The following is a 12,101-nucleotide window of genomic DNA, read 5'->3' as shown; positions in this document are numbered from 1 at the left end:
GGCATGATCTTGGCTCATGGCAACCTCGACCTCCTAAACTCAGGTGATCCTCCCACCTCAGCCTCCCAAGTAGTTGGGACTACAGGCATGTGCCACCACACGTGGCAATTTTTTTTTTTTTTTTTGGTAGAGACAGGGTTTTGCCATGTTGCCCAGGCTGGTCTCAATCTCCTGACCTCAAGAGGTCTGCCCATCTCAGCCTCCCAAAGTGCTGGGATTACAGGCGTAAGCCACCATGCCTGGGCACCCCATCCTTTTTCTTAGGGGAGCAGATGGAGGCCCCTAAGAGGTAGAAGGCTGCTAATAAGGCCTAGGACTAGGCAGAGGGGAGGAGAAGGGGAAGCTGGGTCCGAGTCCCGATGTGATGAGGTTTCAGGGAAAGTGGCATCTGGGGTTTCCTCAGAGCCTGGAAATTCCACTGTTTCCGGCTCCACTCTGAGACCCCCAAATCCTGAGATGCTCAAACCCTGGGGCCCAGTCCTTACAAGTCCTGGGGGCCCTCTAGGGGATGTGAGTCTGTATCAGGAGGTCCGCAATCCCCTGACAAGTCCCAAGGTGGTGAGTAGGATCCTTGACTGTCCCTAATGCCAATGTGCACTTCGGGTGAGGCAGACCCCACGCCTGTTCCCTGCATGATCCCATGTCATCCTCATGTAATCCTTGGAGGCACATAGCTTATTTATCCCCATGGCACCTATGAGACTTCAAGGGGTTAAGGAACTTGCTCAAATTTGCACGGCTAGGGTGAGGCAGAGTGAGGATTTGAACCAAGGTTTGACTGACATCAGAGTCTGTGCTTTTAACTCCTGTGCTATATTAAGTCTGGCGACCCCCCTGGTTGATTGGCTCAGTAAGAGGAGGAGGATTTGTGGGGGATTTGCTTGTGGTTGGGGTGGCTGTCCCCCTCTCATATCAAGCGATGGGAAAGGGTAGCACTGACGTCAATTATTGCCATGGTGATACAGCAACCCTTTCCCTGCTGTCTCCATGGTAACCTGGGGGGTCCATCTGTACTTCGCCCCCTCCTTCTAAAAGGGGGTCCCTTAGGGAGGGGCTGGCTAATAAGGTGTCTGAGAAAGAAGTCAGGGAAGGCAGTGATTCGAGCATCCCCCTTTGCCTGGCCCCTCCCCATTCCTCAGGCCCAGAGAGTAAGGCTGGGATCTACATTGGGTCCTGCACTGGGGTCTGGGGACAGATGTACCCTTTAGGGTAAGGGAGGCAGCTCTGTCTTTGCTACCTGGGGATTCCCCTGGAAATTCCCCTGCCCCCAATCCCCCCACCAAGTTCTTAGGCTCCTGAACAGAACTGCTAGGAAGTTGGCAGAGAGAGACAAGAGGGTTTCCTCAGCCCTCTTCAGGGCTGGACATCACCCAACCCCTGGGGACAGTGTCTTTGGCTGTCTGGCTCTCTGCTGCCCCTTGAAGCCAAAGGTAGGAGCAGCAGCCGTAGCAGTCTCTCTTGCTTATCAAGTGGTAGCTGTGGCAGTGATTCTTGCGTGGTGCTATACATAGAGGTCCTTGCTGAAACTTTCCACCAGGTGTCAATTAACCCCACTTTACAGATTTGAAGATGGAGGCTCAGAGGGGCTAAGTAACTAGCTCAAGATTGCACAGTTAGAAAAACAGAGTCAGGGCCGGGCACGGTGGCTCACACCTGTAATCCCAGCACTTTGGGAGGCCGAGGCGGGCGGATCACGAGGTCAGGAGATCAAGACCATCCTGGCTAACACGGTGAAACCCTGTCTCTACTAAAAAATACAAAAAAAAAAAACAGTCAGGACCTGAACTCAGCACTAGTTTCGGCCAGTGGCTTTTCCAGTGAGAAGGAGGAAGAAGAAACAGAGACCAGGATGGAAGAGAAGAGAAATAGGAGAGTGAAGTGACCCAGCTAGGAACCTGTCATACTCTGCCTGCCTGCAGAACAAAATTCAGACTCCTTCACCTGGTATGCAAAGGTCTCCTTGATCCAGCTTCTCTTCTATTAACCCATTCCTGGATCCCCTGCATTCTATGCTCTGAAAGGGAAAATGATGTCAAATTCAGGCCTGGATTCTCAGTACCAGCCATGGCCCAGGAAGGTGTTGACGAAAATTGATGAACTGAGTTTCTTGAACTTGTCCTTCACTTTCCTGCCTCCAGGCCTTTACCCACAATGCTTCCTCCCCAAAGGGAATGCCCTTCCCCTTGCTCATGGACATTCTAGAGCTAACTAGTCCCACTGGCAAGGACTGCGTCTAGAATCTTTGTATCCTTCACAAATCAGGCATGTGGGACGTGGCAGTAACTGGTTCTAAATTTTTTTTTTTTTTTTTTTTTTTTTTGAGACGCAGTCTCACTCTGTCACCCAGGCTGGAGTGCAGGGGCGCGATCTCGTCTAACTGCAAGCTCCACCTCCCGGGTTCACACCATTCTCCTGCCTCAGCCTCCCGAGTAGCTGGGACTACAGGCTTCTGCCACCATGCCTGGCTATTTTTTTTTGTATTTTTAGTAGAGATGGGTTTCACCATGTTATCCAGGATGGTCTCGATCTCCCGACCTTATGATTCACCCGCCTCGGCCTCGCAAAGTGCTAGGATTACAGGTGTGAGCCACCGCACCCGTTCTAACTTTTTTTGGAGTCAGCATCTCACTCTGTTGCTCTGGCTGGAGTGCAGTGGTGTGAACTTGGCTCATTGCAGCCTCAAACTCCTGGGCTTAAGCAATCCTCCTGCCTCAGGCTCCCCAGTAGCTAGGAGTACAGGCACATGTCATCACACCTGGTTTTTGGGTTTTGTTTCGTTTTTAGAGATGGGATCCTGCTGTTTTCCATGCTGGTCTTGAACTCCTGGGCTTAAGTGATCCTCGTGCCTCAGCCTCCCAAAGTGCTGGGATTACAGGCCTGAGCCACCATGCCTGGCCTATTTTTTTTTTTTTTTTTTTAGGAAAGGAAGGTTGAGAAGACAGGAGAAAGGCAGTGGGAGAGACGGGGGGAAAAAAAAAGGAAGAATGAGAAGGATTCACTATTTGGGGGCTGGTAGAGTCCAAAGAGACCAGCTGATGCCTTTTTTTTTTTTTTTAAATTAAAAAAAAACAGTGAGGAAATAGGCCCTTTTAATAAGCCTCCTACATGGGGACTGCCTGGGACAGCATTTTATGTGGAAACTGAGAAGGGTATCCCTTTTGGGTGACTGGAATTCTAAGGTGCTGTAGGGAGAGTCTGGACTTCTCTACCCCATGAGGATTAGATGCGGGTGTTGAATTAATTGTCCTTAGATCTCAGGGTATAGGAGACTGAACCTAACCTTTAGGTTACACTCCCTCCATACAAAATTGGAAAGCAGAATATACGGGCTCATTAAAGCAAAATTGGAAAGTAGAAAATAGTTGCTTAAATACTACCACTTCCGGGCAGGCTTCCTGTCATGGGCCCCTCTGAGGGTAGATCTTAGGGCATGTGGTCTGAGGATGCCAAGGAGTGTGCTAGTGTCACTTCTCATTGGGGGAACTGAGTCTCAAAGGCTCAGTTCACTCATCTGTAAAATAGGAAGTTAAACCAACTTCTTTCTTTCTCTTTCTTTTTTTTCTTTTTTTTGATAGAGTCTTGCTCTGTTGCCCAGGCTGGAGTGCAGTGGCATGATCTTAGCTCACTGCAACCTCTGCCTTCTGGGTTCAAGTGATTCTCCTGCCTCAGCCTCCCGAGTGGCTAGGATTACAGGTGTGTACCACCACACCCAGCTAATTTTTATATTTTTAGTAGAGATGGGGTGTCACCATGTTGGCCAGGCTGGTCTCAAACTCCTGACCTCGTGATCCACCTGCCTTGGCCTCCCAAAGTGCTGGGATTACAGGCGTCAGCCAGCATGACCGGCAAGCCAAGGTTTTTCAAATGGCCTCTCCCCCAATCTTTTTATGATCCCTTCTGTCCTAGGAGAAACCAAGTCTCAGGATGGACTAGGGCAGCTCCAAACCCTTCCAACAAGGAAGGCCCCAGGCGCCTAGGACCGCAAAGAGCAAGTCCCAGAACCATCTTCTCGCTGGAGAGGATTAAAATGGGCCTGGTGGGGCGTCTGTAGTCTCAGCTACTCGGGAGGCTGAGGCAGGAGAATTGTTTGAACCTGGGAGGCGGAGGTTGCAGTGAGCAGAGATCGCGCCATTGCACTCCAGCCTGGGAAACAGCGAGACTTCGTCTCAAAAAATATATATAATAAATAAATAAATAAATAAATAAATAAATAAATAAATAAAGGGCCTGGTGTGGGTGGCCACTGGCTGTATTCTATGTTACTTGTCGGCCCACCTCTCCCTCCTGTCCCCCACTTCTGTGGGTCACCGGGGTCCAGCACAGTGATGTGAATTTCACCAGAGAACTAGGAAAGGGTTAGAGAGATCTCGGACAAGGGCAGGGCCCCAGGGGAAAGGCTGCCCAGCAAAAAATGGGAGGAGCGAAGTGGCATAGGTTGAAAGGTGGAAGGGCAGGCCCCTGGGGCTGTGTCCAAGCGAGGAGGCCGCGGAAGGGAAAGTGTTATTGGACTGGACAGAGCAGCTAGTGGGCCCGACGGATAGACATACACTGCCAGCCCGGAGTGGAAAGAACAGTTTATGCTGTGCTTTATTAAAATGTGCATCATTTATTTTAAAATGTGCATCATTGTCTCGTGCTCGGCGCATGCGACCTCAGCGTGGTGGCCCGCGGGGGGGGCCTCGTTCCCGCCCAGCTCCCGCGGAGCCGCAGGGAGCAGGCGCACTCACGTGGCGCGGGCCCGGGGGCTCCCGCCCATGGCCAGGTAGACGTCGATGGGCACGTGCAGCAGCGTCAGGCAGTGGCATCCGGGGCAGCGACGAAGCGGCCTGGGGAAAGCGGGGCGCGACAGGGGGCGCTGAGGCGGGGGCCCGGCCCATCCTGTGGGGCACATCCAGGGAGTGCACCTGGGTCCCCGGGGGTCCGGACGTGGATGCGGGGACCTGACTGCTGGGGGCGCCCAGTGGGACCGAGGGCGGGGCCGCGGGACGGGCGGAGGGGGTTGGCGCGGGCCTCACCTGACCGGGTTGTGCTCCGTCGCTACCGCCTCCGGGCTGTCCTGGGACTCGGGGGAGGCGGCAGGGCCACGGGAGTCTCCGGCCTCAATGGGGAATCTCCGACCCTGCGGGGGCTCCTGGGCGCTCATGTCCAGGCCCCGGGGCGCTCTGCGCGGGGAGTGGCGGTCAGGCCTCTCCCGGGCAGCCGGGCGCCGCCGCCTCGCGCCCGCCCCCTGGGCCGTCGCTCACCTCCCGGAGGCTGAGACCGGTCCCAGGCTGGAAGCAGCTGCCCGAGCCCTGGCCGCGGGAGAACGCTCCGGTCCAGGCGGAGCCGGGCAGGTCTCTGCGGCAGGCCCGGACCCTGGCGTCGAGGAGGGCAGCATTGTGACCCGGGCCGCGGCGCGCTGACCTCACAGAACCCGTTCCTCCCACTGGAGAACCCCCAACGGCGCCCCCGGCCGCCCCTGGCACTCAGCGCGGGCCGGAACCGGGGACTGGAGGGATCTGGCCATGGCGCCTGGAGACGGGGTAGCGCAGACCCCAGCCACCCGATGGGGGCGCAGCAGGCCAGGGCAACCCGCCGCGAGGCGGCGTCCACGTCAAGGAGCCGAGCCTTCCCGGCCCACACAGACGCCGAGGAGCGCCCTCCCAGACGGGGCTACGACTCAGTGCCTGGCGCGGGGGCGGGCTCGGCGGTGACTTAATCCGGGCTGGGTTTGGTGGTGGTAGTGAGGACAGGTAGGGGCACTGCCCATTTTGGCCAAGGGTCACACAGCATTTACATCACAATTGCGCCGGAGCTTAAAAATGTCTGGCCCTCTCCCTCCCCACCACCCGCGGCTGTGTCCAGACAATGTTCTAACGCTGGGGGCGGCTGCGGATGAAGTCCTTGGGGAGAAAAGGAGCAGGCCAAAGGCGATGGTGGAGTAGAGCTGCCTCGCAGAGGCAGCATGAGCTGAGAGGGTGATAGGAAGGAGGCGCTAGACAGGATGGAGGACTTTCTGCTCTCCAATGGGTACCAGCTGGGCAAGACCATTGGGGAAGGGACCTACTCAAAAGTCAAAGAAGCATTTTCCAAAAAACACCAAAGAAAAGTGGCAATTAAAGTTATAGACAAGATGGGAGGGCCAGAAGGTGAGCTGGGGCCCCTTTGGAGGGAAGGAGGGCTGGCTGAAGGCGGTGGGTGCTTCCTCCTGTTGAAAAGATCATTTGATCACTCCCTGCGCCCACTGGCCTGGAACCAAGCAAGCCGGATGGCAGCTCTGGAGTGGGTCAGTGGGTAACAGAGGGATTCTGGGAGTCCAGGAGCATTACACCCCCCAAAATGCAAGATTAAAGTGGCATGAGGTGAAGGATCCTCAGAGGCAAAACCTGAGCCAGGCTTTCCTTTCCGGCAGGGGAACAGAGACTGGCAGAGGCCACAGCCAGGGCTAGTAGAGAACAGGGGCTGGTGCCAAGGCCCGTGGAGATGGGAAAAAGGAAGACAGGGCTCATGGAAAGAACTATGGGGTCAGGGGACAGTGGCGGGAGGAGCTGGCTCACCAGCCTGTGGACAAATCAGGCCTGATAATTTGTGATTCTGTGGCTTTGTCTAAAAGCACCTAAAGCACCTTGATATCCAGTCTCACAGACTGCTCAACAGTCCACGAGGCTGGTGGGAGTGGTTCTTTTTTGAATGATACACTAATGACAAAAATAATAGAAGTAAACATTCTTTGCAATGTCCAAGCAGCTAGACACATTTAAGACCATTAAGGGAGCCAAGAAATAAGACCCAGACAAGGTGGGCAGAAGTTGGAAGGCAGGAGACAGGTGTGAGGAGGTGGGCCTTTCTGATCTGCCAGCCCATCTCTCCTCCCCTTACTTCCTCAGAGTTTATCCAGAGATTCCTGCCTCGGGAGCTCCAAATTGTCCGTACCCTGGAACACAAGAACATCATCCAGGTGTATGAGATGCTGGAGTCTGCCGACGGGAAAATCTGCCTGGTGATGGAGCTGGCTGAGGGAGGGGATGTCTTTGACTGCGTGCTGAATGGGGGGCCATTGCCTGAGAGTCGGGCCAAGGCCCTCTTCCGTCAGATGGTTGAGGCCATCCGCTACTGCCATGGCTGTGGTGTGGCCCACCGGGACCTCAAATGTGAGAACGCCTTGTTGCAGGGCTTCAACCTGAAGCTGACTGACTTTGGCTTTGCCAAGGTGTTGCCCAAGTCGCGCCGGGAGCTGAGCCAGACCTTCTGCGGCAGCACAGCCTATGCCGCCCCTGAGGTGCTGCAGGGCATTCCCCATGATAGCAAGAAAGGTGATGTCTGGAGCATGGGTGTGGTCCTGTATGTCATGCTCTGTGCCAGCCTACCTTTTGATGACACAGACATCCCCAAGATGCTGTGGCAGCAGCAGAAGGGGGTGTCCTTCCCCACTCATCTGAGCATCTCGGCCGATTGCCAGGACCTGCTCAAGAGGCTCCTGGAACCCGACATGATCCTCCGGCCTTCAATTGAAGAAGTTAGTTGGCATCCATGGCTAGCAAGCACTTGATAAAAGCAATGGCAAGTGCTCCCCAATAAAGTAGGGGGAGAAAGCAAACCCAAAAATCCGCTTCTAAAATGGTGATATATATTTTACGCCTTAAGTTTACTTATCCTAAAACTTACATCTACCGGAGCCTTACTACCACTCTTTCCTTTTAGAGATCTTCATGGAATCAAAGGGCCTCATTCAGACTTGCTTTTTTTTTTTTTTTTTTTCTCCTTGCTCTGTCGCCCAGGCTGGAGTGCAGTGGCACGATTCCAGCTCACTGCAACTCTGCTTCTCAGGTTCAAGCGATTCTCCTGCCTCAGCCTCCCTAGTAGCTGGGATTACAGGCACCTACCACCACACCTGGCTATTTCTGTATTTTTAGCAGAGATGGGGTTTCATCATGTTGGCCAGGCTGGTCTCGAACTCCTGACCTTAAGTGGAGGCCTGCCTCAGCCTCCCAAAGTGCTGGGATTACAGGCGTGAGCCACCAGTGCCTGGTCTGACAAGTGATTTTCATACTAAAGTTAATTAAAATAGACCCCAGAATCATATACAAACAGGGGGAGGAGAGGAGAAAAACGACCAAGAACAACTGAAGCCATTGTTGTTGCAACTTCCTTTCCAAAGAAAAGCAGAGGTGTCAGGAGTGCAGAGATGGCCTCCCGACTCCTTGTCCCAGTGAGGCCTGTTGGGAGCCCTGTCCCTTTCTTATCCCAAAGGCAAAGCTGAATCTGGGATGAGGACAAGCGATGTCCTCTGGACCCAGGCTATCCCTCTACCCTGTTTCTGGCTCCAAGTGGGAAGCCAGTCCTGCCCTGGCCCAGTGCAGCTGCCAAGGGGACGAAAACAGACCCCAGACACCTTCCAGCTTTGGTTGAATCACTTTAATGCTGTTAACGGCAAGTCTGTAAAAGGTTCAGGACAAAGTTCTTTTTTCTTTCTTTTTTAATTATAAAACTAACAGCTGTTAGAATCTTTTTTCTTTTTTTTTTTCCTTTTTTCTTTTCCCAGCTACAAAATACTCTGGGGAGATGCATTATAATTTAAAATATATAATATTGCACAAACAACCAAAAAGTTAATTAAACTAAAGAAATAATTACAAAGAGAAAAACCCCATCCCGTCAAAAAAAAGATTCAGCATTCTCTCCAACCCACCCCCTCACTGAAGGTTTGAAGTAGAAGTGACCCCACTCTCTCGGTGTCCCTGACCACGATCCCTTTCACTCGCTGGTGAGCACACCAGATTAGGTACAAGAATCACCAGAGCAGCATCGTGAAGCACCAGGCTCTCCAGAGATTCCTGCAGCCCCTCATTCCCCCAGAGGTGCAGCTTTACCAGACTGGAGGGTGAGAGCGCAAAGGCTGGGTCTGTCTTCAGGAAGAAGAGCTTTTGCAGAAGCCTGATGAGAGTTTCAAGTTCACCCCCAGGATAGCCCTTCCAGAAGCAGAAGGGCTGAGGCGGAGAAGCTAGGCTTACCAGAGTTGTAAGTACTCGGCTGTGATCACCGCTCTGTACCACTGGTAGCTGTTTTGTGTCCTAAGCTACAGGGGAGTTGAGGTGGGTAGCTGGTTGGACAAGGTATCCTGCCAGGCAACACACAGAAGGGCCTCAAGTGGCCCCCTCCCTTCTTGGGGAGGGGAAGAAATGCAAGAGCGAACTCCTGCAGGTGGCACAGCTGGGCTAAGGACTTGGGTGCATCTGACATGAAGAAGCCCTGGGAAGGCATAGGGACAGACCAGCGTGGGCTGGAGGAAAGGAAGGAGGTGGGTCAGGGTTTGGTCTCTGGATTCTGAACCCCAAAGGAGCCTTTCCAGGAATGGAAAATGCCTGGGAAGGGGAGATTCCCAAGAGAGGAGAGGCAAATTTCCCAGAGGTAAGTGCATCTTACCCACTGGGATAGGAACCAAAATGTGTTTGCTGTCCCTGTTTAGCCAAGGGTAGGTGGCGTGGCCCTCCCTGCCTGCTTATGGTGGACAGTGTGTGTTGTCTCGGCTTCCTCCGAGAGACTGGTGGTTTAGCTTCTGTCTACACAGGCAGAAGGGCTAGAACTATTCCTTGGGACTTCCCAGCAGGAGTCCTCAGGAACAGTGGGTGTTCAGCAGAAAAAACACAGGCTCTTCTGGTGACGGGGGATAGGTTTCCTCTCCCTCGGGTCATCCTATTGTTGGCACAAGTCAGAGTTCCTGGCCGGGATTTAGAGAGCCCCTTTCCAGGCATGAGCAGAGGCCCAGAGGGCCAGCAGGGAGCCACCAGAATCTGTGCCCAGAGCTCTGGTTGGCAAAGGAGATTTGGGGGGACATTCTCAGAGTCTTCCAGGGCTGGGCTGAGACGAACGAGGGAGGCGAGAGATGCCATGGGTGGGGAGCTGCTCCCTCTGGCTCCCTTACTCCCAGTCCTCCCACTCTACATCTTCCAGCTGCAAATGGGAGGGAGTAATGGAGATCACAAACACATAGTTACTCCTGAGTCAGGCCCAGACCTAACCTCCCCTTGCTGAGCACAGCCACCTCCCATCCCCTACCTTAGGCCATACTCTGCCCCCTACTGAGAGTGAACCCCTAGTCTTAAGGAATGTGTCTGAGGGGCAGAGCTGCCCTCTGCCTGAGGGGTGGGCCTGCTGCTCTGATTATTTCAGACCTAAAGGAAACGCTTCCGACAACCAACACCAGACACCACAAGGTGATGGCTGCCTACAGGAACCAAGTCAGCCCCAGTCCTTTAAGGAGAACTTGCCTCCTGCTGAGCAGATAATGCCATGGCTCTGAGATGCAGATAATTAGGAGGCCTGAGCAGATACTTGGCCTTGGTCACAAAAGAACAGTGTAATCAAGGGCAAGTTACTTAGCCTTTGGGTGAATGGGGGCCACTCTCCGAGTGGCACTATGGTTAAAAACAGAGGTGGCAGTGGCCTAAGGTGCCCACTAGGTCTTCACTAGGGGCACCAACACCCTAATTCCCAGCTCAAGTCTCCCCACAGAACCTTTTCTTGCTTTGTTCCTACTCTTGGCCTGCTGTCGGCTAAGCCCTGGTATAAGAGGTTCTAGAATGCTCAGGTGTATTGCAATCAGGTTTTAAAGGGGGCTGCAAAGACACAAAAAGCCAGCAAGCCCCTATGGCCTGACAGGGCACTATAGGCCTTCTCTGTTCTGAGTATAGTGAGGTAGTCACAAGTGCAAAATGCTCCTGTAGATAAAATACTCCCCCAAGGCTTCAGTTTCCCGTCATGAAAAAGGAGGCCCTTCACAGGTCTCTCTAATCTGTCCACCTCTTTCTAACAGGCTCATGAGTTACACGATGGAAGGACTCATGTGGTTCTTATGTGACAGTGGAAGTAATGCTGACATGAATCAGATATCTGGGCTGCAGCCTCAGTCCTGTCATTAATTAGCTGGGAGAGCTTTGGACTGTTCCAGCCTCTGAATCTAAATGAGCCACTTTTGATTCTGAGAGGTAGTGAAGAATAACAGTACTAAGGCCTCTTTGAGCTGAATAACTAGAATGGGTTTTGTGGGGTTTATCACTAATGTCTCCTGAGTGCCACCATGTCTCAGGCACTAGCCCTAAGGTGTCTACATGGATCACCTCATTACAGCTTATAAGCCAGGTCTTATAATAATCAATTCCATGTTTTAGATGAGGAATCAGGGGCTTAGGTTAAGTAACTTGCCCTTGATCACACTGGTCTTTTGTCTCCAAGGCCAAGTATATACTCAGGCCTCATATCTGGGGACCACAACTCAGAAGGTCAGGCAGGGTTTGATGTCTTTTTTTTTCAAAAATAGAAATGGGGTCTCACTATATTGGCCAGGCTGGTCTTGAACTCCTGGCCTCAAGCAATCCTCCCACCTTGGCCTCCCAAAGCGTTGGGATTACAGGCGTGAGCCACCGCGCCCCTTAAGAAAACGGCATCTGTTTTCTTAAGCAGTTTCTCAGGCAATTTTGATACAGAGCTAATGTCAAGAACTCTCCCCTCTATCTACCCTGGAACTGAGGGGAAGTGGAGCCTACCGATGACCACTGTTGTGGATCTGAGCAGGAAGCTCCAGCTCCTTTCCCACAACCTATCACCTCAGACAGGAGCAGTGACCCTCCTGAGGGGACAGCTGGGCTGGATGGGGAGAGTTCTCACATCCAGGACCATTAGGCTCACGTCCCTCTGACCCACCAAGCCCACTCACCTCCCCAGAGGCATCCACTTTGGAAAGTGCCATCTGCACTTCCTCTTCGGTCATGTCCAAGTCAAAGTCTTTCTCCCAGTCCTCACTGATGTCTGTGCTTGAGCCTGGAACCACGAGCCACAGTGTGAAAAGCAGGAGGAGGCAGGGAAGGGACACTTGAAGAGGGTGTAGCTGGGGAGATAGCACGCTTTAAAAGGGTCTCACAAATACACAAGTCTTTACATTCTGTGTTCACTCTGGCACAGCAATCCCACTTTTTTGTTTTGTTTTGTTTTCTTAGATGGAGTCTCGCTCTGTCGCCCAGGCTGGAGTGCAGTGGTGCGATCTTGGCCCACTGCAACCTCCGCTTCCCAGGTTCAAGCGATTCTCCTGCCTCAGCCTCCCAAGTAGCTGGGACTACAGGAGCATG

At 53.1% G+C, this 12,101-nt stretch overlaps 3 protein-coding genes across 9 annotated transcripts in view; 1 reads left to right on the top strand and 2 right to left on the bottom strand.

The window, feature by feature from the left end:
* Positions 1-4,562: 4,562 nt before the first annotated feature.
* On the bottom strand, positions 4,563-7,230 carry FAM229A (family with sequence similarity 229 member A). The gene is made up of 3 exons (XM_025368895.1): positions 5,244-7,230; positions 5,016-5,162; positions 4,563-4,826 (listed from the first exon to the last, which is right to left on the bottom strand). Exons 1-3 carry the CDS (start codon positions 5,375-5,377, stop codon positions 4,724-4,726), a joined length of 384 nt encoding a protein of 127 aa, XP_025224680.1. The 5' UTR covers positions 5,378-7,230; the 3' UTR covers positions 4,563-4,723.
* On the top strand, positions 5,483-7,597 carry TSSK3 (testis specific serine kinase 3). Its single transcript, XM_025368883.1, has 2 exons — positions 5,483-6,128; positions 6,867-7,597. Exons 1-2 carry the CDS (start codon positions 5,984-5,986, stop codon positions 7,526-7,528), a joined length of 807 nt encoding a protein of 268 aa, XP_025224668.1. The 5' UTR covers positions 5,483-5,983; the 3' UTR covers positions 7,529-7,597.
* Positions 7,598-8,375: 778 nt separating this feature from the next.
* BSDC1 (BSD domain containing 1) overlaps positions 8,376-12,101 on the bottom strand; it is a 32,102-nt gene continuing 28,376 nt past the window's right edge. For 5 of the 7 annotated variants that reach the window (XR_003116946.1, XM_025368836.1, XM_025368846.1 and 2 more), the window contains 2 exons: positions 11,693-11,796; positions 8,376-9,930 (listed from right to left, as the gene is read on the bottom strand). Coding sequence is in view for 6 of the 7 variants with exons in the window: in XM_025368836.1 (XP_025224621.1) it covers positions 9,898-9,930; positions 11,693-11,796 (137 nt within the window). In the remaining variant the exon portion in view is untranslated. Of the gene's footprint in view, positions 11,797-12,101 lie in introns of all 7 variants that reach the window. The other 2 variants (XM_025368819.1, XM_025368827.1) reach the window with 1 other exon arrangement.

This window comes from Theropithecus gelada, chromosome 1 (assembly GCF_003255815.1).
Source record: "Theropithecus gelada isolate Dixy chromosome 1, Tgel_1.0, whole genome shotgun sequence".
NCBI lineage: Eukaryota > Metazoa > Chordata > Mammalia > Primates > Cercopithecidae > Theropithecus > Theropithecus gelada.
The sequence above is the reverse complement of the archived record's forward strand: the minus strand, read 5'-3'. Positions and strand labels throughout refer to the sequence as shown.

What these genes read in the sequence shown, in the direction of transcription:
- FAM229A (XM_025368895.1), bottom strand. Translation starts at nt 5,377, where the DNA reads ATGCTGCCCTCCTCGACGCCAGGGTCCGGGCCTGCCGCAGAGACCTGC. An exon ending in CCGGTCTCAGCCTCCGGGAG is followed by an intron (nt 5,163 to 5,243) that starts GTGAGCGACGGC and finishes CTCCCCGCGCAG; the next exon opens with AGCGCCCCGGGGCCTGGACA. An exon ending in ACGGAGCACAACCCGGTCAG is followed by an intron (nt 4,827 to 5,015) that starts GTGAGGCCCGCG and finishes CGCTTTCCCCAG; the next exon opens with GCCGCTTCGTCGCTGCCCCG.
- TSSK3 (XM_025368883.1), top strand. Translation starts at nt 5,984, where the DNA reads ATGGAGGACTTTCTGCTCTCCAATGGGTACCAGCTGGGCAAGACCATT. An exon ending in CAAGATGGGAGGGCCAGAAG is followed by an intron (nt 6,129 to 6,866) that starts GTGAGCTGGGGC and finishes TTACTTCCTCAG; the next exon opens with AGTTTATCCAGAGATTCCTG.